Source organism: Macrobrachium rosenbergii, chromosome 29 (genome assembly GCF_040412425.1).
Source record: "Macrobrachium rosenbergii isolate ZJJX-2024 chromosome 29, ASM4041242v1, whole genome shotgun sequence".
Classification (NCBI taxonomy): Eukaryota; Metazoa; Arthropoda; class Malacostraca; order Decapoda; family Palaemonidae; genus Macrobrachium; species Macrobrachium rosenbergii.
Window position 1 is genome coordinate 28,617,123 of NC_089769.1, and position 24,000 is coordinate 28,641,122.

General features: G+C 37.7%; 1 protein-coding gene across 1 annotated transcript in view; it reads left to right on the plus strand.

Annotated features, from left to right (window-relative positions):
• The window catches only part of LOC136854445 (DE-cadherin-like), a 212,880-nt gene that overhangs the window by 92,927 nt on the left and 95,953 nt on the right, over nt 1–24,000 (plus strand). Inside the window, 7 exon segments of the mRNA XM_067130738.1 lie at nt 6,828–6,978; nt 7,483–7,644; nt 12,585–12,709; nt 15,961–16,122; nt 19,072–19,194; nt 19,817–20,167; nt 20,374–20,661. Coding sequence (XP_066986839.1) covers nt 6,828–6,978; nt 7,483–7,644; nt 12,585–12,709; nt 15,961–16,122; nt 19,072–19,194; nt 19,817–20,167; nt 20,374–20,661 — 1,362 coding nt within the window.

Below are 24,000 nucleotides of genomic sequence, written 5' to 3' on the forward strand. Positions count from 1 at the left end.
ATATATATATATATATATATATACATATATATATATATATATATATATATATATATATACACATATAAATGAGTCAGTTACTTTATTATCCTTATACTATACAGTACTACCTTCACAACCTCATTCAAACTTCAGTAGCTAAAGTACCAGAGAATTAGCTTAGAGGATTTTATCATACATTTGAAACTCTCTGTACACAGTGCATATTCACTTGCACCTTTATACATGCTTCCATTTTCTTGACAACTGTGGCCCTTCATTTCTAATACACCTTTATACCATCTATCCAGTTCTTTCTAAGTCTTCTCCTTTCCCTAAACACTTTCGAATTATTTATTTTTACCAAACGATGAACATCCATTATTTCACATAACCTTATTATAATCCACGGATGCATCGTTATATATTATTTTATTCCCTTTTTATGGTTTTTCATTTTTTTATCGTTTATAAATCCTGTCAAAAAAGGACAATTAGAGATCATAATTTCCCTTTTCTGTAGAAAAGATTACCGGAACTGCAATAGTTTTCTACTGGCTATTACTGGAAACCGAATTGAGATGAATTACGTAGTGTACAACACTTATGTAATGGATTTTATATTTGAGCCCTATATCTATACTCTTTCACCTACACTGACCCGGCCTCCGTGAAAAGAAGCGCATTTTTCACTGTTCAGTTTGTTTTAAAATTTTCTGCTCGGTAGCCGAGGGCCACACAACCCAGTGCACTTTCCGAATACAAAAGAGGTCGTCCCTTGGAGATTGTTTCTCAATAGTTTTGCAGAGTTCGTGGATATTGGTGGAATGTTATTTAGGAAACATGATATTTTCTTTAAAATTGTGATTAGTTCTCCTTTTGAATGGGCCGACACCAAAAGAGTACAGCCCCTCTTAAATCTTAGCAAGTTGTTATAGAAATAAGGTTGAGATGGACACAGAAGGAGAAAATTTCGTGTGTTCGAAGAACTAAAGTCTTTCTCTACATCTCTCTCTTCCTCTCCGTCTGAAGACTGGAAGAATCGAGAAATTTATAGTTGGAGAATAAAAAAAAAAAAAAAAAAAGCAAATATAAAAACAGCTTCTTTCAAAATGAAAGACCAACCTCCCGGAACCATACCAGTTGAAATAGCACTTTAGAATGTCGATTGCATTGCGATTTACCTCCAGCCGTTTCATAAAAGCTGGATGTTTTCAAAGAACCGAAAATTTATCCTCCCATTTTTGCCGGGTTAGTCAAGGCTACGTTTTGAAATTCATCGAGTTCGGTTTGTAGTTCTCTTATATTGCCACCAGTTGAAAAATGTTGGATGAAGGACATACATTGTATGGGATAAATGTGAATAGGGTGATAGGGCCTCAGACACAAAGGCAAATAAAATGAAAAAACTGCTGCATGCTACGAGACTTGTCGTGTTCTCAGGCTGTTCGTTCTAAGTAATTCGACATTCATGCACATAATATAGGCCCCACATACTAGCTACACACACATATACACACACACACACACACACACACACACATACATATATATTACATATATATATATATATATATATATATATATATATATATATATATATATATATATATATATATATATATATATATGTATATATATATATATATATATATATATATAAAAGTAGATGGACAGTAGGTGGAATGGGTGTGTTTGTGTTAGGGTTATAGTATATAACAGTAGGTGGAATGGTTTGTTTATATATGTATATATTGTTTATATATATATATATGTATATATATTTATATATATATATATATATATATATATATATATATATATATATATATATATATATATATATATATATATATATATATATATATTGTTACATGCGTCATTCAGTGGATGAGTTAATTTTTAATTACTGTAATTTATATAGCCCTGCTTTACCTACAACCCACATAATCCTATCAATTAAAGCTGGAAATTACCCCAAAAGATAGACAATTAACTTAATTAGATTAGGTCGCCAGTTGGAACTAGGGTCCTGAGTATTTGATTAATTCTGGGACAAAGTGAATTAACTAAAACCCATTGATTACCCACCCAGTCCAACAAATGAAAATGAATTGTTACAGTGGGGTAATCTACATGCGCCAGTTTGTCCCCTTCAGGCACAGTAAAATCTCACTTGCGTTAAATTCTGTGATGCAGTAGCTAATAGCCCTAGTATCGAGCTCATACACAGTTTCCTAGATTATTAAGGCTATTCCTCTTCCAAACAAAGGTATGATTAGGTTCCAAGTCTTGCCTGAGTATTATTTTACTTGTAAATGTTGTCTCCCTCATCCTTAATTACTGCAGTCTCACTATGCAATACTAATTATAATTCATATACTCGACTTCATACAGGAAATATGGTTCCATTAGGATCTTTAGTCAGTGGCTAAGGAGGGGAAAAATGAAAATGGAAGTACAGTGGGTGAAATACCAGCAGATCGGCGGACACTTGTCATTTCCAGACTTACCTTTCATGTAGGCTGCATGCTCACTTGCAACTGACCCCGGGGTCTGTGAAAACACGTAACATCGTTCCATTGAGTATTAAAAAGACAAAAGGACAAAGGGCAGAGTGAGTAGGAGCATGAACGAGTGTGCTCTCTAGGACTGCCTTTTTCTCTCTGTCTGACTGACCTTGAGTTGAGGACACGGGTCCTGGTGTTGTTGTTGTAAACAGCCATTCATTCGTAGCCTGCAGGCAGTCTGAAAAAATGGCAAAAACTTGCCAATACACAGTTCACAGGAAAAGGAGGTTAAAGTGTACCCTAATTAAAGGTGATCCTGGTAACCCTACCTGTTGAATAGGTCCTTAAACTAAACCTATAAACCGCTGGGAACGGTTGAGTTTTGAACACAACAACCTGCCCGCTTCTCTCCCTGTTTTTCATAGAGAGAGCTCCTCTCTGGCTTTGTCTTTCTTTTGGTTTTGATTATATTCTACTAAAATACTGCAGAGTGGTCGAACAGCAGAATATTTATTACAAAAAAAAATAATATATATATATATTTTATTGTATATATATACAATATATATGAAAATATATATATATATATATATATATATATATATATATATATATATATATATATATATATATATATATATATATATATATATATATATATATATATATATATGTATATTTAATATTTTTAATATTTTTATATTGTATTATTGTATACAATAAAATTTCATTGTATATGTAATAATTATTTATAAAAATTTAATTGTATTAGCTAACACAATTGTTATGTATCTCAAAATAAATGTTATCATCTACTGTCCACCTACTTTTGGTTCACCCTATATATATATATATATATATATATATATATATATATATATATATATATATATATATATATATATATATATATATATACATATATATATTCATAAAAAGAAAAGATACATATATATTATATATATATACATATATATATTCATAAAAAGAAAAGATATATATATATATAGATACACATATGTATATGTATACACACACACACACACGCAAATATATAACTACAAATTTCGTTTATTATCCAATTCACTATACCTCACGAAAAATTTTCTCCTAATGTGATTAGTGCTCTCTCAGCACTTATAGCCTATAATTCCCCCTTGGGTGTAAGTTATTCCCAAGGAACAATAAAGTGCTTATTAAATTTGTGGCTAAATATATATATATATATATATATATATATATATATATATATATATATATATATATATATATATATATATATATATATATATATATATATATATATGTATGTATGTGTATATATACATATATATATACGTGTGTGTGTTAATGTGTATGTGCGTGTACACACTACAAACACAATTCCAGTTAACATCTGTACCTCGCTGGAAGTTCCTCGTTGCACAGGTCGGTATAGTTCTCGGCTAGCACACTGCTGGGCCCGAGTTGGAATCTCCGTCCGACCAATGAAGAATTAGAGGAATTTATTTCTGGTGATAGAAATTCATTTTTCGGTATAATGTGGTTCGGATTCCACAATAGGCTGTAGGTCCCGTTGCTAGGTAACCAATTGGTTCTTAGCCACGTAAAGAAAATCTGATCCTTCGGGCCAGCCCTCTCTAGGAGAGCTGTTAATCAGCTCAGTGGTCTGGTTAAATAAGGTATACTTAACTTGTCCCTCGCTGGAGACATAAAATCAACCTCGAAAATCCTCAACCCAAATCACCTAATAAGTTCCATTCTAATAGCATTCGGAAGTCATGAAACATACTTTCAGTTATAAACCTAGTCCACATGGAAGGAACGGAATCTCTCTCTCTCTCTCTCTCTCTCTCTCTCTCTCTCTCTCTCTCTCTCTCTCTCTGGTAAATCCAGGTATGAATTTCATGTCAGCGAAGACATTCCTTTTACCAGGAGGTCAGCTGCGCTGGCACTTCATTTTGAGAAAGAGACAGTCGTTGTCAGCTGCAAGATGCATTGCGTAGTAAACTTTTCGTTGTTGGAGTTAATGAGAACTGGAGTTTTTTCTTTATTTTTCTTATTCATAAATACTATTTTTCCATCAGCAGCTTTGTTAATAAAAGAACTTTTACAATTTAGAGGTTCCTTTTAAACAGAGTAAATGGTTCCTGTCTTTGTTGCTTGCTTTGTGCAGTTTATTATTATTATTATTATTATTATTATTATTATTATTATTATTATTATTATTATTGAAAACAGTTGATGGTTCAGCAGCATTCTGCTTATGTAGTCTTCTCTATTTCTGGTATTATATTCTTCTCACCAGCAGGTAACTGGTATAATAAATTTGCAAATAACTTAGAAAGATATCCTGCGCTCGTCGTTTATTTGTACTGCTTACATTTCGATTACGCTTACATTTTGGTCACATACACCAAAGAATAAATGAAATACAAAGGTGGACAGGCATTTCTAGCTGGGGAGCTGGTTATTTAAGCGTTGTGGTGCAAGCAGTTGTTGGGATCTTGGTTGTGCTGATCGGCGAGTTTGGGCGTTTGTGCTAGTGCATCCCCAACTGCTGTAGAGTGATATGTTATGGCTTGGTCCGGTGTATGGGTGAATATTCTGCTTTCATCTCATTGGTGCTTGGCACCGGTTGGTTAGTTGCGTTTCTTCTCTCTCTCTCTCTCTCTCTCTCTCTCTCTCTCTCTCTCTCTCTCTCTCTCTCTCTCTCGTTGGCGATTGACATCCAGACAAAAAAGGGTCTGTTCGGGTGGTGGTATGCGACGTCTCTCTCTCTCTCTCTCTCTCTCTCTCTCTCTCTCTCTCTCTCTCTCTCTCTCTCTCTCTCAGCCTCGGAATTGCTTTTGGGGCCAAATCTTTTATTACTTTTATCCGTATAATGATAGTGAGTAGGTGTTCGATTTCATAGTAATAGTGACTGAATACAACACCTTCCTGTATATGACATGGGAGGCGCTATGTCGTAATCCCGATGTTTGAGCGGTGGCACCATCCATCGGGCATGTACAGTAGATTCGCAGATGGCGTTACTTTCCTTCAAATCTGTTTCTAAGGGCGACGGGTTACCTTTCATGATGACCTGGCTTGTTCTCATATATTTATAGTAAATTATCACTTAGATTTTCCCAACGTGCGTTACGGGAGTGACGTATATATTTTCTATTATCCTTTTTATGGCTTCTCATCTTCCAGGTGTTTTCGGTGCTGACGGATTCGGTAATAAACTTTGATGATGCCATTTCCGTTGCTGAATTTTCATCGGCATGCCATTTCCTTAGAAATGTCGTATTGATGAGCATCTGCGTCGACGCCTCGATTGCCTTGGTAGTGTCCCTCCAGGCCGAACAGTACGAAAGGGCACGACGGACGGAAATATCCACTGCAGAACTCTCACTTGGATCCATTGGGGCGGAGGCCTGGGTTCGTTGGTTTTTTTGTAGAGTGTAGCAGCATACCCATATGAGTCTGTCGTTCGCATACATACAGGTATGCGAGGACAACGTCAGCGCTACGTTCAGACGTAAAGTACAGGACAGAGCACTCCTCAGGTCTGAGGGTTTCTGTTGATGTTATATTCGGAACTTTTAACCTTCATTATTTCTACTTGTTTTACTGAGGTCGAATATGACTCATCTTTTCAGAAAGCTTATGGCAGCTTCGATGAATTATTTTCGAACTCTCAAAAGAAAAAAGAAATTGGTTTATTGTTTCCCGTTGTCGTATTTTATGCCAATAAAATAGGACAGTAAAAATGTTCTAATTTATTTATATATTCAGAATTTCGTAGAAATAACTTCATGGGCTGAAAAATTCTGATTGGTAGGGATCATGTACCTAAAGTCGTCAAATACAGGGGTTTAAATAAAAGTCAAGCAATCCCCAGAATCGAACTCAAGGGGAAAACGTAAAGTCCATAAGTGAAAGATATTTAGTAAATTAAGTTCCAAATGTTTTTAGCTTCAGGATATAAGAAAAATACGCATTTAAAGCTTGATTCTGATCTTCGAACTCGAAACTTCCTCGCCCATTGCGCACATGCACTCGAACTGACCATCCCCTTCCGTTAGTGGGGACAGACTAAATTTATCTGAATCAAGGCGACTTAAATCCCGGTCCTCATGGAAGATTGCTTGTTAATTCTAGTGCTGATACGAAAAACAAGTTTATAGCGATATTGTCGTCTGCGACATGTCTTCCTTATTGTGAACAGTGTAATGGAAAATGAAGTAAACGATAACTTAAGAAACAAACAGCGATTCTTTTTGTATATCTTAGTGACGTGGGATTGACTTTTCCTTTGTCACAATGTTCCCTTCATTTTTTCCTTTTCAGCTTCGATACTCTTTCGACCCAATGGCTTCAGGGGATGTGAGGCAGAAATTCGCGCTAAAGACGAACGGAGAATTGTGGACGACTGAGCCCTTGGACAGAGAAGAGTTCAAGCAGTACAAAATCCCCATAAAAGTGACAGATGGCGTCCCTGGTAAGAGAAGTAGATGTGAAATTTGTAAACTAATAGAGAGGTTTGTATTCTAAATACTTGAAAACTATAGTTTTCTTTCCAATTTGTGTATGTGTCTAGTGAAAGGTAATTTTATAATATATTGCTTGTTGTCGTTGCTGTTTACAAATGCTTTGCATTTAATTCATCTTGAAAAATGTGCTGATGTCACATGTGAGCTGACAAGTAAAACCACAGTAAAGGACACTTTGGCAATGGTTCAATATCATTGTATTCATGCTGTTCATCCACTTCATGTATAAAGCCTTTATTCAAAAGTACCACTCTCTCTTACATTTTGCAAATGGTAACGAGTCAAGTCGGTCATAAACACCTACAATATGTAGTGTCTTACTATACATATCTCAGATTCATTAATCGCAAGGATTAGGCTACTCATCATTAACACTAAATAGTATTTTCTCTCAGCTCTCCTCCGTGTTAGTCTTTCAGCGGTCGCTCTGATCTCTCGTTTTCTTCTGCCAGCACACGAGCGGATGACGATCTACTGGATAACGGTACAAGACTTAAATGACGTTCCTCCTGTCTTCGATTACTTGAACGGCGTCTATGAAGTGGAACTGCCCGAGAATCGAGAAGTTGGGAAGTCCACTGGAATCAAGCTAGCCATCAACGACTCTGATGTCGGTAAGGATATTTTCTTGTTTGCTTACTACTTTTTTCCTTTTTTTTTTAAACTTTTTTTTTTTTTTAAATTTTAGGAAGTTTTCATTAGCAGGGTAATCCTTCGTCAACAGAAATCTGACTAAATAGTAAAAGATGTTAATTCTCCTCTTTCTTTCTCTCACCTGTGACCGTATGTACCTAATGGAGTCATCCCTTTGGGTCATCAGAATGGAACAAATTTAAAATTTAATTACAATTTAAAGATGACATTGAATTTGTTGATTGAATTAACTAAAAAATGAGGATTCCAAGCACACAATATTTGAAGCAAATCCTGGAATGATTATTGCCATTGCCAGAACTTTCTGCACTGAACTGCTGTCAACCATATGCTGGTTTGTCTCTTGCTTAATGCCGTTTCCAGCAGGAGTCATGTTTCCACCGCAACTACTAGTACTGCTTTTGATATCCCTAAACCAGGGGTTCTTAACCTTTTTTCTCCAATTCCCCACTTTTCAGTGAGCCAACTCTCCATTTCCCACCAAAGCATCGGTCATTGACAAATTCGAGTTTAACCCATGCAGTGTTTAACTTTAATACGTAAATATACGCTTTGCTTTTTTGTGCCATTTTACGGCCTTTAATTTTTTTTGCATATATTAGATTTTTTACAAACAGTTATCACATGGAAATAAAATACACATGAAAAGATTCGTTATGTTTTTTCTCAATTTATTTGGCCCATAAAAACATACAAAAATGCAACACTAGACGCATACAGGTTAATGAGACTTTGCATTTGTTTCGCCTTGACGAGTGTCTCAATGTTCGGTTCCACTTTTGAAATGGCGCAGCGCAAATCAGATTCAAGGTCAATCAGGCGGTTTCGCGATTTGGTTTTGATCTCAACCATGCTCGAAAACGCCGACTCGCACAGGTACGTGGAGGGAAATGCAACCAGTAGTGTGAGCGCCGCCACAGCAACGCGAGGATACGAACCATGCATAGTGGCCCAGAATGCGTTCAGGCTTTTCTCCGCAAAAACAGCCTTTGCTGCGGAGTCATGCACCAGGTCAAGAAACTGATCTTCGATGTCTTCTGCTTCCTTCGGGAAGTTGTCAACTCGAAAGCTGAAGGGATCCCTCGTGAACTCCATCATTGGGTTGTTGCTTTTGAAGTCCGGAAAATAGTGCTGAAACTCGTCCAGCAGCCTGTTGAGGTGGATGATGGCTTCGTTCTTGAGAACGTCGCTGACGCCACCAGCAGTCTCGCTGATTCGCGCCAACGTTGGAAAAGCCGTTGCGCTGCGGCCAGTCTCGAACTTGCCTCGCCACAACTCAAGTTTTGAGACGAAGGCGTTCACTTTGTCTCGATGCCCGATTATATCGGAGTCCGCGCCCTGTAGCTTGCGGTTAAGCTCATTCAGGTGACTGAACATGTCTGCAAGAAGTGCCAGCCTGCACTGGAATGCCTCATCGGAAATAGCAGCTTTCAGATCTCCTTTGTTCCTTTCTTCCAAAAATTGTGTAACTTCGGGGAGCAAATGCACAAGCCGATTTAACATGTCGCCTTTCGATAACCAGCGAACGGCAGTGTGGAACAGCAGTCCTTCGTAGTCGGATTCCATATCCTGGCACAACCGTCGAAATAGTCGAGTGTTGAGGGCGCTCGCTTTGACAAAATTACAACTTGATTGCCGTCTCAAGCGCTTCTTTGAGCGGTTGTGTCATCGTCCTTGATGCGAGCGCTTCTCGATGTATGATGCAGTGCAGGGTCACCACCTTGGGATTCTTCTGCTTCAGTAGTTTCGCGAATCCAGACCTCGCACCCAACATAGCAGGAGCCCCATCTGTGCAGGCATGGACGAGCTTGCCCCAGTCCAATCCTTCCTCCTCAAAAAAGGCGTCGACAAGCTGCATGACGTCGGCGGCTTGGGTTGTTGTTTCCAGTGGGCGGCAAAACAGCAAGTCCTCTTCGATGCTTTGGTCGTGGACGTATCGAACGAAGACAATTAGTTGAGACAAATTTGCCACATCCACGGACTCATCCAGCTGAATTGCAAAGACGGGAGACGCTTTGACCTTTGCCAAGAGCTGCGACTTGATGTTGCACGACATGTCGAAGATGCGGGACTTGACAGTATCGTTGGACAGAGAAACTTGCTTCATCTTCGACACCGCAGATTCGCCAAGCAAAATGCCAGCGCACGACACAAGGCACGGCTTTATGAGCGTCTCTCCGATGCTATGTGGCTTCTTCGCCTTCGCCACCAGCAGAGAAACAGCATACGATGTGTGTACTATCGCTTTCGACTCAGTTTGAAATTTTCCGCCCTGGTCCATCCTCATGTTCTTCAAGTAATTTGCCTTCAATTCAAAAAACTGCCTCTCCTTGCCAACGAACTCAGGGTGTACATTGGAGAGGTGCTTCTTCAGTTGATGGGGTTTCATCGAATCATTGCTGAGCGTTTTGTGGCAAATGACGCACTGCGGCAGCTGCTCATCACGCCCTCCAAAACGTGAAACCGTAGTCCAGGTACTTGTCGTCGTACTTTCTTTTCGGCATCTCGATCTTTGGGATATGTATCTGTGGGATAAGGAAAAAAATAGGTAATAATAAGGTACCTGAAGAGAAATAAAATGAAAAGAAAGAAGTGACAATCATACAAGAGAGAAACAAAAAACGAACAACAGAAGTGGCATTGTGTTGTTCGGTCTCAAGACACGGCCATCATAGTCATAGTCACAGTGTATTACATGAATTCCGTGGAACGGTTTTTCATTCATGCATCATCACAGAATAACACACACACACACACACACTAAATAAAATAACCATAAGAATATATACACGTATGAGTAATTACCCACCTGTTACACCACGGAGAGACGCGACAGGAGTGAGTTTGCGGGGAGCCGCTGTTGACATTTCAAACCCAACAGTGTTGTCACTTTTACCCAAACATGACTTACAATACCTCATATATTGGTTGTTTTGTTATTAAAACAGTCTGTAAATGGTTGTGATTTGTAAAGTAAGTCAACATTAAATTTTGAAGCACTATCGATTATTTGTGGGTGGAAACAAATTCACGAAATGTGACAACAAGACAGTGGTTCTTCTGTCCGACCGGTCATTCCCCACTTGGCAACTCCGCCATTCCCCACCAGTGGGGAATTCCCCACAGGTTAAGAACCACTGCCCTAAACTAACACATGTTCATGTTCATAACCCTAACAGCAGCAGCATGGCGACTAGCCTCTTAGCACAATATACATTGCAAGACAAATTGAGTTAAAACAATCATAAAAGGATCAAGGATTTTATGTTTTCATTAAAAAAACATTAACATTGATATCTTTATTGCTGTAACACTAGATTAATATGAAGTAATAAGTCAATCGAGAAGGTTTTGCCATTGCAAACGTTTTATGTCATCACATTTTGGGAAACTATTTTCTGGTTTTAATTATTACATGCTTTTATTTAACCTGACTTCTGTATCTGTCTGTCTGTCGCCAAATCTTGTAACTCAATTTTCGACCTGTTCCCCTCATCCGATAGACTTGAAATTTTGCATTGTCACTCAATCCCGGTGACAATACAACCTTACATGATCAGTAGGCCAGCAGTGACCTCTAGTGATCCTACAGTGACTTCTCCCAGTATCTTCGGATTTTTCACAAATTCTTTGACTCGGTAAATAACTTCGGTTTTTTCAAACCTTCTTTGGTTCGACACGATATCAATTTCGTTAGCTACAATCATAAATCGGTTACAGTTTCTGTCAAAACTAAAATGTATAAAATAAAAAGATATGTATAAAAAATTTTTTTTAAACACGCTTTTATTAAAATGCACTAAAAAGTGAAAAGTAAATCTTTTGAGACACGCCAGGATTTTCTTACAATTAATCATGTCTGCAAAAATAGCGTGGGCGCCAAACATGGAAGAAAATGGTACAAGAAACAAGAAAAAAATCTATTTCTTTTCTTATAGCGCTTCTTTCCATGTTTGGCGCCCACGCTTCTATTTTTGTAGACATGATTAATTGTAAGAAAATCCTGGTGAGTCTCAAAAGATTTATTTTTCACTTTTTAGTGCATTTTAATGAAAGTGTGTTTAATTTTTTTTTTTAAGCTCTTTTCAGTCACATCGGATTTATTTCTCTGGAGCTTTAATGGAAGCTTCGCTGAACTACATTATCTCTCACTTTTGACTGTCAGTCACTGTTTCTCAGTGTATCTCTGCCTGCATTTTTTCCTTTAAATCTATATGCCTGAACTTGTCCAGAAAGGCGTTAGTCGTCAATCAGAAATGGAAGTAAATTAACGCGATTCATCTTTGCTGTAGCCGACGTCAGTTTGTGTAAATGTAATTAACTGTCTCTACCACACTACAATGAAAAAATTATCGCTCTTGCTCTGACTTCTTTTCAGAAATTTATTTCTTTCCAGATAAGTTTTTCTCAATTTTGTTCCCTTTACAACGCTTTATAGTTGCTACTCCACTCATTATAAGATCTTTTTCCACCTTGCAGCTTCACTTCAAAAGAATTTCCTTCTTCCTCCTCGTCTTCTTTTTCTTCTCTGAATTCTGTCTGTTCACTTTCTTTCACGGAGTCTTTTATTATGCAGCATCCTGTGTAATCGTATACGAAGGCATAAAACAAGTAGAGTACTTGCATGCTTACATAACAGATTGAGCTTCTGCCTTTTCATGCTTTATTCAGGGAAGACTCGAATAAATCAAAGGAAAACGAAACTCCGCACTGGAACTCATTTCTTTCTCCGCTAATATCACACTTAACAACTATCCACAAATAAAGGTAAAATTGTGGTAAACAGAATAAAGACAATTTTCTTGTTATCGCTTCCGCCGTTAGATTGTAGGACTCGATAATTTAAGCGACCCCGCTCAGAGTTCGATGTAGCTTTAATTCCTCCCTTCTCTCCCTTCAGTGAACCTTTTTGAATATCACATCGTCCATGGCAACGGAGAGCAGAAATTTCGAATCGATGAAGCTACGGGCGATATCATTGTCAACAAAGTATTAGACTACGACCATCCTGTCTTGGATAGAAACGTGAGTAGTGATGTTTACGTGGATTTTCTCTCGAGTTTTCTTTGCAGGTCTAATGGCGGGGGTTGGTTGGGATTGAAAAAAAAAATTAAAATTAAAACAAGCTTAAAATTTACTCGATGGTTTTAATTAGGTTTATTTGGCTGTTTATAAACGTAAAGTAAATTTTCTCTTTCCATTGTATTTTAATTATGTTCTAAATGCGCAGGGTATTATCCGATGACCTGTAATATAAACACGTATATATAACAGATGAATTACTAAACAAAAAAGTGTTTAACTAAAATGTTTGCTTTATTATTTTTTTCATGGCTGTCATTACCAAAGTATAAAAGTAGCAATACCTAATTAAAAAAAATACATAAATAAAAAAAACTGGTTTTTACAAAGTAATGTTGTCGTCAATTCGACACGATGGCTAACCGTTCATTGACGAATTTACCAAAGGACTGCATTCAAACATATCACTTCCTCAGTTAATTAATAGATCAAGTTTATCTCGTTATTGTTCACTTTATTGAGTAAGATGAACGGTAGACCCGCCAAGTCACTCTTGCAACTGTCATTATGCACTTGTTGAAAACAACTGGCCTTGACAGTAGATGCTCTTGTATGTACGAGAACCGATAGTTTGACTGTGCATTCCTGAAATGCATCACAATAGCTTAACGTTCGAGAAATAAATTGGCAGGAGGTTTCTCAGTTTGGTCTCATGATTAGGTGGCTGATGCAGTTTCAATAATATTTGCGCCAATAGAAAGAATTATTGTTTCAGGAAGTTACAGGTAATCACAAACTCAATATTAAGCATACGCTATGTATGAAAACAGAGACTAGACTTTAATTTTATGTTATTTAGTATTTTATTCCAAAGCGACGTCACGTAATTGCCCATGATGTACACTCGGCAAGGAAAGTGAGGATACAGTTTTTTTAAATCTTCGGACATATGTTGCTCAATAATGCGACATCTGGCAACTTTAGAAAGGGGAGGAGCTGCCATCTTATTGAGTTTGTTTTTTGCTTGACCTCTTATAACTTTCAATCATATTCTACGATTGTGAAATCATTGATACTTAAATGCAGTAGTAAGTTTCACAGTATTCGTTCAAGTTGTAATTTGCAGCGACAGTTCTGAGCAAAATAAACATTTTTCGACGTAACTTACCAAGCAACCTTACACAAATGAATTTATGACACCACATTGAACGGAATGCTTGCATAATCGGAAACGCGATCTTCCATAATGAAATCAAGAGTTAAATTTGAGCAATGTCCAACGAAAAGGAACGAATGAGAGAGAGAGAGAGAGAGAGAGAGAGAGAGAGAGAGAGAGAGAGTCTGCTGTTGTGTAAGCCTAGGCCTATATGTACTGTAGAGCTAATTTCATTCTTTTTTTTCTTTTTAGAGACTGAGCGATACTATATTTGTAAAGTATGTTTTAGCAATAGAGAGAGAGAGAGAGAGAGAGAGAGAGAGAGAGAGAGAGAGAGAGAGAGAGTTGCTGTTGTGTAAGCCTAGGGCCTATGGTAGAGCTACTCATTTCATTTGTTTTTCTTTTAGAGATTGAGCTACACTATGTTGGTATAGTATGTTTTAGCAATGAGAGAGAGAGAGAGAGAGAGAGAGAGAGAGAGAGAGAGAGAGAGAGAGAGAGAGAGAGAGAGAGAGAAACTATGGCAACGTCAAGAAACATCCAGTTACTTGTGTTTTCTCCCGAAGCTCCTGCGCTGCCCTTCACATCATAGAGAACGCTCTTGCGGATTTAAATAAATTTGATCAACCTACCCTAGGTGTCACAACATTTACTGCCATTAATTCCAGCTGACTTTAACACCGTGAAATACAAACATGAATGTGTAAAATTAAAGAAATTATCATTACCTCGTATGATGATGCAATAAAAGGCCTGTTGATAACGGAAAACGAGTAAATATTGCCGTTCTGATGAATAGTACTACACCGAGATATCCACATACTATCTTTAGATCTCTATGAACGAAGTCATCTGAGAAATTCTGATTACTTCGTACATGCATGGTGTTTTTAAGTATCTGAACGTTTTTGTTTTGCAGATTTAATATATATGATATAATTTGCATTGTATTTTCATATACTAGAGTAAATTTACCGAGATTATGTGTTTTCTGTAAGAAAAAAATTGAAATTCAATGAACGAAATCTAATGAAAACTGTATCTTCACTTTTCTTGCCGAGTGTACATAGAGTTGTAATTCTCTCCTGTGTATTATTCGAACTAGTTTTTTACTTACATTTCAATATTTATTCACATCTGGATATGAATACATTAATATGACGTCGTATTTTAACTTAGAAAAATAGCTATAGAGCTAAATATTAGATTTAACCAACAATGTTGATTAATGTTTATAAAAAAACATTATCTCCCACTTTAGTCATCAACCTTTTTTTATATACTATTTTTATATAAAACAAAATTTTCATGTCAGCAGTTCACTAAATGTTGTTATGTTCTAGTCGACAGCATGAAAACATTTCGTGAACTGCTGACGTGCAAATACTTTGACGCTTGTTGTAATGTTTTATAATAATAAAAACATCTGATTTCAAAGTAGATCGCGTTTGTGTGCTTTGTCTAAGGCTTAGTGTGCGATGACAGTTTAAAGTAATACTGTGCTACAGTAGTTTATATGCCAGTTTTCATTCCTTATAATTGGAAATGTAAAAAACAAATATTTAGTAGAGCCTGTGAATCTTTTTTATTGATAACAAGTTTGGAAGTTCAAACAACTGCAAGGAAAAGAGGCCTGGTATACAGCTGACAATTAAATCTCCATTACTTCAAAATATACTCTTGTTTGCTCGTCAAAACATTATTAGAAAGCAGATTAAAACTTTACCAGATGACATCCTGCCGCTGAGATTTCCTTTTAGTTAATGATGATTTGCATTTTGATTTTGAAGTACACCCATCTGGTTTTAATTGCAGTTTGTTTTCTTCTGTAATTTTTACAGCAAAGCCGATTTATAAACTTCGGTAAAAAGAATAACACTTCAGCCATCAATAACAGATTTGTTTAGGTTTTAGGCCTAGAGCAATATTGATAGGGGCCTTATTTTATTTCAAAATGTAACCATCAGGTACTATGTAAAAGGAGTAACGAGTGTCATCATACTATACAGGAAATGAGAACAGCCCTGCTTGAAAGATGACCAGGTCGAATAAACCAAAACCACTTGGGAATCATTTCCTTTCATTCTTCTTCCTCTAGTTTACGCTGAGAGTTCGAGTCTACGATGGGGCTAATCCTCCAGCTGAAACTAACGTGGTTATCGCCGTCACGAACGTCAACGATCTCCAGCCAGTGTTTGAACAAATCAACTACACCTTCACCGTCACTGAAAACACCGACTGCAACATCACCTTCGGAAAGGTAAGGTTGTTCGCTCTGTACACTTTAATTTCATTCTATTGTCATTCCTTTCTTCCAAGTCGCAGTGTTATTTTTATCAAGTCCCTTGTCTTAACTTATTTTCTTATATTGCTTTTCAAAGGGTTTTTTATTTAGTTTTAGAAATGGCTAAGAACATTATATTATGTATTTTCGTATGACTTCGAGAATACAATATATTATTATTTTCGTGTGACTTCCAACTTAGTTATTTATTTCCTTCGAATTGTTTTATTCTTCGTGTTATTTATTTCTGCATGAATATTGGTGAAGTTAGGGTAACACTATTAGTTGAAGGTAATTTTCCATCGGTTTCGCAGTAGTGCAGGTTTATCGTTCATTTTAATATGACTGTTTGACTGTCTTTGCTAGTCTCTCAACCATGTGCTAACAATACTCAGTGTTGTTAATCTACAGTATATTAACAACTGAATTATTTAACAGAATTTAGATGATTGCGTATGTCGAGAATTTCTCGACGGTAACTCAGTTAACTGGCTCTTGCCCGATGTTCTGGGCCTGATACACAGTCTAAAAGAGACACCGACTCCAAACCTGCACAAACAGGTGGTGGCTACACAAACACAAGTTTATTTTCTAAATTTTATTACAAAAATAAACTAAATCACACAAAAAACACATTAAACTATCTAAATTTGCATTAATCTCAAAGTTATCCAGATTTATGTTAACCTGAATCCAGAAACAAAGATGAATTCTGACCACGTGCGGGCCGGCAATCAAGATTAAAAAATTACCTAATTCTGACACAATTCACTAACATCGCGAATTAATCGAGCCTGCGAGTGTAGCGTAACTATTGGACATGGTACATGTCGATGGACAGCAATGATCGGCCTCGATTAAGTGGGATAAAATGATGACACAAACACCTGTTGTTTCAAGCAAGATCTAGCCAGTGTCCGGCCTTCTAGTCAAGAAGACACCTGCTACACATCTGACGTCTGTCATTGCAAAAAGAAGAGTGAGCATGGAGTGCACTGCAGAGTTGCTACGAGCATTCTTTCCAGAAATTTCCAAATTCCCAAATTTACAATCATATCACTACAAGCAAGTTTCTCAGATCCAAAATTCCAGTTAGCTAAAAGTGCAACTTGTAGTACACTGTTTTAGAACAAAGGACATGTAGTACACTGTTTTAGAGCAAAGGACATGTGGCAAACGAAATAATAATAGCACTTTTCAAATAAGAACCATCGCATATCTTCCACGTCAGCCCAGCTAGACACAATCGTTCGTGCGGTTGCGATTTCTACTGATATTTTAAGACAACTATATGGGAGGTTTATGTCAGCAAAATCCCTGCAGAAAATTTTGTCGACATCCTCCCAGCCAGACGGACCTGACATCCAAGGCAGAAAGGTTGAGAATGACTCCTGAAGTGGACAACGTTTGGTTCTGACTTACGGCCCAGATACAATTGGAGGCCCCACAATCGCAGCTGGCTCTAAGTACAAGTAGGATAATGAACACTATTCCGTGTCTTACAGTCACACAATACAGCAGTGCACAAAAAGCAATGAAATGTAAACAAATTGCATATTGGTGCTCCTCTCTCTCTCGATAGCACGCAGATCATTAGATTAGCCTAACTATAAGGGTACCTGGACCTTCTCACAGTTCCATCTCGTTCCTCCTCAAGGAACACATGTTTTTATACAATCTCTCAAAGTCACTATAGTTTGCCCTCTCGGAGCCAATATCCCATTTTCTCTCTTTGGGCTAGAGCCGCTTTCCTTTTGGGTCTGCCCTGAGTTCTGGATACATTCACTGTAATTTGTCTTTCGCTACTTTCTTCACCCACTGTCTCTGATTCACTCTCAATCAGTTCGTGGTCGACAGTATCCATTACTACACATTCACTATCGTGCACAGTATGATCAACACCACATTCAGTACTTAGGAGTTCATCCTCCTTGTTCATTCCACAGTTACTGTCTTCATATCTATCATTTACTTCTAACATGATAGTATCTTTGATCTGTATAAGACATTCTTCACCTTTACACAGAACTTTTGCAGAACAGACATCATCCTCTCTAGGGTAGAGTTGTATAATTCTTTCAAGAGGCCAGAATTTACGACACCAACGTAACCTAAAGGCATGTAGAGCGTCAAGTAACTTGAAGTATTCAGCTCGAATCTTCATAGTTGTGAAAGTATCAGATATACTTTTCGTTCGATCTGGTTCAACATCATACTCAGTTGAGTGCAGCTTTTACTGCCTCATGTCCAGAAGCCACTTCCTTCCCACAGCAAGAACAAAAATACAGGAAAAAACAGTTCCATCATAGTATATGGTATTTTTCATGATATGACCATCGTAAGGTCATATTTAGCTTGGCATCCTTTCGTGGCTAGAAAAGAATATGAAATATATCATGATCATGATCATGATCATGACATTAAATCTATCATTTGCCTTATGAAACAGCTGGGATTTTATCACTTAGCTAAAATTCATTGAGAATGGGATATTCTTTTAAGACAGTGTGTTAGGGAAAAAGATTCTGTGGTTCTGATTTACAGCTTTTAACTAGAGCCCTAACTAGTTCTGGTTTTGGATGCTGTGTAGGGCTAACAGACAATAATGCTAAAACAGTGCACTATTCTTTTTTGCAATTTCAAAAAGAATTTTCATTTAATTGGTAACTAACTAAGTATTAATCTGTTTAAGGGATGAAATATATATGTGTTCATGTTTCCTTATAAGAATAAAAGTTACTGTACTTCTCACAAGGGATTTTACTGATTTCCGAGTCTCTTCTGAGGATGAAATTAAGTTTTATTCTTGTTTTGAGAGAACGTTTTGGATGAAAGGCCCTGAGTCATATGCACATGATTGTTTAATTATTTGCTTTTTATAACTTAAGCAAAATAATTACATATTCCCATGCATGATTTTATTAGGTATCTGCGTTGGACCCGGATTTGCCACACACAGTCAGTCAAAATATACTTTACTACTTATCACCAGTCGAGCTACGAAACTTCACCATCGACAGCAAGACTGGAGATTTGTCATTGAAAGGAGTAAGTAACAGCTTTTAATAAAAATTTTGTTCACACTGGGTCTTTTTGTTATGTAGATATTTGTCCTCTTTTCATAATTTTTCGATTATAAAAATTTCTGAGTGATGAGGAATGTGTATACAGTAATACCACGAACTTGTGCGATTCGAGTTGCACGAATTCACAGACATGCGACCTTTTCATTGGAACCTAACCAATTTTCATACACGAGTTTTTCAGAGACATGCAAACATTTGCAAATACTGAGAAACCCTGCAAGAGTGTTTATGGTTAATTTTTTAGGTAATTTATGTGTTCAAGCTTTGATGTGTAAATTAAACAACGTTAAATAATAAAAGTAATAATTTCTCTCTCTCTCCCCCTCTCTCTTTTACTGGGATGAGAGAATTTTTATGGTACACATATATGTTTATTTGTTTTGTATGATAAATTTTTGACCTAATAATAAGTACTAATTTTCAAAAATAATAATAATAATAATAATGGGATGCCATGGCAGTGTGGTTTAGCCCATTGATGTACTGGTTAAGCAACATTGGGGCTGGTCAGTCGCTGGATGGGTGACTGCTCTCCTCAGTGTTTTATACCCTGATGGGGTAGGGTTCAGCTATGTGTTTAATAGCAAAACTCAGCAATGATGGAAAGAAATGAAAGAATAAACGACAACGACGTAAATGGCAACAGAGGAGCTCCGTCCGGCAGCCAGGTATACAACCCAATCAACGGGGAGGACAGTCAGGTACTTGGAGGTTGTCAGCCAGCAACTCACCACCACAACGACAGTAACCAGCAACCAGAGACTGGAGCTACAGAGGCAAACCAGAAGAAGAAATGGTCAAGAGAAGAAAATAAGGAAATATGGAGATGCTACATCAGAAGCAACCCAGCAGAAAGAGGATACAGAAGAAGATTGGTCAAAATGTGGAATGAGAGAAATCACACCCCTCAAACAGAACAGAGGCTGGCAGACCAAGTAAGGAACATAAAGAAAAAGAACTGCCTCTCCACAACAGAAAGAGAGGAACTGGAAAGAGGAAAAACACCCAGCAACAAAGGACAAGAAGATGAACTAAGAGACGATGACGCAGAAAACGGCAGAAATGATGACCTATCAAATAACGACACATGAGGAAACTCCGAAGATGTAACAGAGAGGTCTGAATGGTTGGAAAAGATCAGACAATGGATGAAGCCAGATACAGAAAGAACAAAGACCCCCTCCATGAAAACCTACAACACAAAGAAACTAAGGAAAAAACATGTGAAGTTAATGAAATAATGAGACTAATCCACACCACCAGTATCACAGAAACAAATAATCTGGCATTTGCGGGAGCAAGACTAGTAGTAGAACTCATGGAGATACAAACATCAACACCACCATCACAACCAACCCAACAGAAACCAAAACAGCAACTGCCTTGGAAAAGGCACCTAGAAAAACAAATCATGGTGACAAGGTCTGAAGTGAGTAAACCGAGAGAGATTGCAGAAAAGAGGCTAAGAAGCAAGAAAACAAGAGAGGAACTGAATGAGAAATGCAAAGTACAAGGGAAGGGACTAAACAACATAATAGAAAATATAAAACAAAGGCTTAAAGCGAAAGCACATGAGATCCAACGGTACATGAACAGAAATAAAGGATTCCAACAGAACAAACTCTTCAGAACCAACCAGAAAAGACTATACAGCCAACTAAGAGGGGAAGACAACCACCAGGAAATTCCTGAAGCCGGACCAAGTAAGAGACTCTGGGAAAACATATGGAGCAATCCGGTATCACACAACAAACATGCAACATGGCTCCAGGAAATCAAGGCAGAAGAAATGAGGAGAATAAAACTAAGATTCACCAAGATCACGACAGACACAGTGAGACACCAACTAAAGAAAATGCCCAACTGGAAAGCCCCAGTTCCTGATGAAATCCATGGATACTGGCTCAAAAAATTGAAGGCCCTACACCCATGAACAGCAGAACAACTCCAGCATTATATCACAAACCACCATGTGCCCAAATGGATGACCACAGGGAGAACATCATTAGTACAGAAAGACAAGAACAAGGAAAATATAGCAACTACTGGCCTATCACCTTCCTACCAATAATGTGGAAGTTACTAACAGGTATCATCAGTGAAAGGCTATACAACTACTTAGAGGATGCAAACACCATCCCCCACCAACAGAAAGGCTGCAGGAGAAGTGCAGGGGCACAAAAGACCAGCTCCTAATAGACAAAATGGTAATGAAGAATAGTAAGAGAAGGAGAACCAGCTTAAGTATGGCATGGATTGAATACAAGGAAGCCTTTGACATGATACCGCACACGTGGCTAATAGAATGCCTGAAAATATATGCGGCAGAGGAAAACACCATCAGCTTCCTTAAAAATACAATGTGCAACTGGAATACAGTACTTACAAGCTCTGGGATAAGACTAGCAGAGGTTAACATCAGGAGAGGGATCTTTCAAGGCGACTCACTGTCCCTACTACTCTTCATAGTAGCCATAATTCCCATGACAAAAGTACTGCAGAAGATGGATGCTGGGTACCAACTCAAGAAAGGAGGCAACAGAATTAACCATCTGATGTTCATGGACGACATCAAGCTGTATGGTAAGAACATCAAGGAAATAGATACCCTAACCCAGACTGTAAGGATTTTATCTGGGGACATCAGGATGGAGTTTGGAATGGAAAAATGCACCTTGATCAGCATACAAAAAGGCAAAGTAACAAGGACTGAAGGGATAAAGCTACCAGACGGGAATGGCATCAAACACATAGATGAGACAGGATACAAATACCTAGGAATAATGGAAGGAGAGGATATAAAATACCAAGAGATGAAGGACACGATCAGGAAAGAATATATGCAGAGACTTAAGGCGATACTCAAGTCAAAACTCAATGCCGGAAACACGACAAAAGCCATAAACTCATGGGCCATACCAGTAATCAGATACAGCGCGAGAGTAGTGGAGTGGACGAAGGGTGAACTCCGCAGCATAGACCAGAAAACTAGGAAACACATGACAAAACACAAAGCACTACACCCAAGAGCAAATACAGACAGACTATACATAACACGAAAAGAAGGGGGGAGAGGGCTACTAAGCATAGAAGACTGCGTCAACATGGAGAGCAGAGCGCTGGGGCAATATCTGAAAACCAGTGAAGATGAGTGGCTAAGGAGTGCATGGGAAGAAGGACTGATAAAAGTAGATGAAGACCCATGAATATACAGAGACAGGAGAATGAAAAACAGAACAGAGGAATGGCACAATAAACCAATGCACAGACAGTACATGAGACAGACAAAAGAACTGGCCAGCAATGAAACATGGCAATGGCTGCAGAGGGGAGAACTCAAGAAGGAAACAGAAGGAATGCTAACAGTGGCACAAGATCAGGCCCTAAGAACTAGATATGTCCAAAGAACAATAGATGGAAATAACATCTCACTCATATGCAGGAAATGCAATGTGAAAGGCGAGACCATAAACAACATAGCAAGTGAATGTCCGGCCATTGCACAGAACCAGTACAAAAAGAGGCATGATTCAGTAGCAAAAGCCCTCCACTAGAGCCTGTGCAAGAGACACCAGCCAGCTTGCAGTAATAAGTGGTACGAACACCAACCTGAGGGAGTGATAGAAAATGATCAGGCAAAGATCCTCTGGGAACAGATAGGGTGATACGTGCCAATAAACCAGACTTGACGTTGACTGACAAAATCAAGAAGAAAGTATCACTTATTGATGCCGCAATACCATGGACACCAGAGCAGATGAGAAAGAAAGAGAGAAAACTGATAAGTATCAAGATAGAAAAATTGAAATAAGAAGGATATGGAATATGTTAGTGGAAATTGTACCCATAATCATAGGAACACTCGGCACGATCCCAAGATCCCTGAAAAGGAATCTGGAGAAACTAGATGCCGAAGTAGCTCCAGAACTCTTGCAAAAAAGTGTGCTACTAGAAACAGCTCACATAGTGAGAAAAGTGATGGATTCCTAAGGAGGCAGGATGCAACCCAGAACCCCACACTATAAAACCACCCAGTCGAATAGGATGGCTGTGATAGGGGTAATAATAATAATAATAATAATAATAATCTTGGCATAATAATAATAATAATAATAATAATAAAACTGTAATTACAAAATTTGTATGTGATACATATCTTAAACAAACAAATATCTCTCCCTCATCTTTTGTGAAGAAGCTCGAAGGCAAAGCTGTCAGACATGTCAATTTAGCATGACAAGAAGGGGGAGTGTTGCTGATTAGCGGGTCAAAGGTTTCTTATGTAATTCTCTCTCTCTCTCTCTCTCTCTCTCTCTCTCTCTCTCTCTCTCTCTCTCTCTCTCTCTCTCTTTCTGTCCGTAATAATTCATAAAAAACTTCACAGTCATAAGTGAGGACAACTTATCTCTCTCTCTCTCTCTATCTCTCTCTCTCTCTCTCTCTCTCTCATTCGTAGTTGGGGAAATTATTATTGTATTTATCTCTGTATGTCTTTACCTGTACAGTACATAATTTTAAACTGATCTAATTTTACCTGTACTGTCTACAAACTGTAAATGCATTGTTCTAAAACATAGAGACATAGAGCATTTCAGAACAAAAGTTAAAGAGACAGGATAAAAAGTGTTTAAAAAACGAGGTTGAGAAACTTCTACAAAAATAGATCAGTGGAATGGGAGAGAGAGAAGTAGTATACTAATCTTCACACTCTCTATATTTTTATCAACCATTTATTTCTTTTTTCAAGGGTAATATATTAAGCTAACTT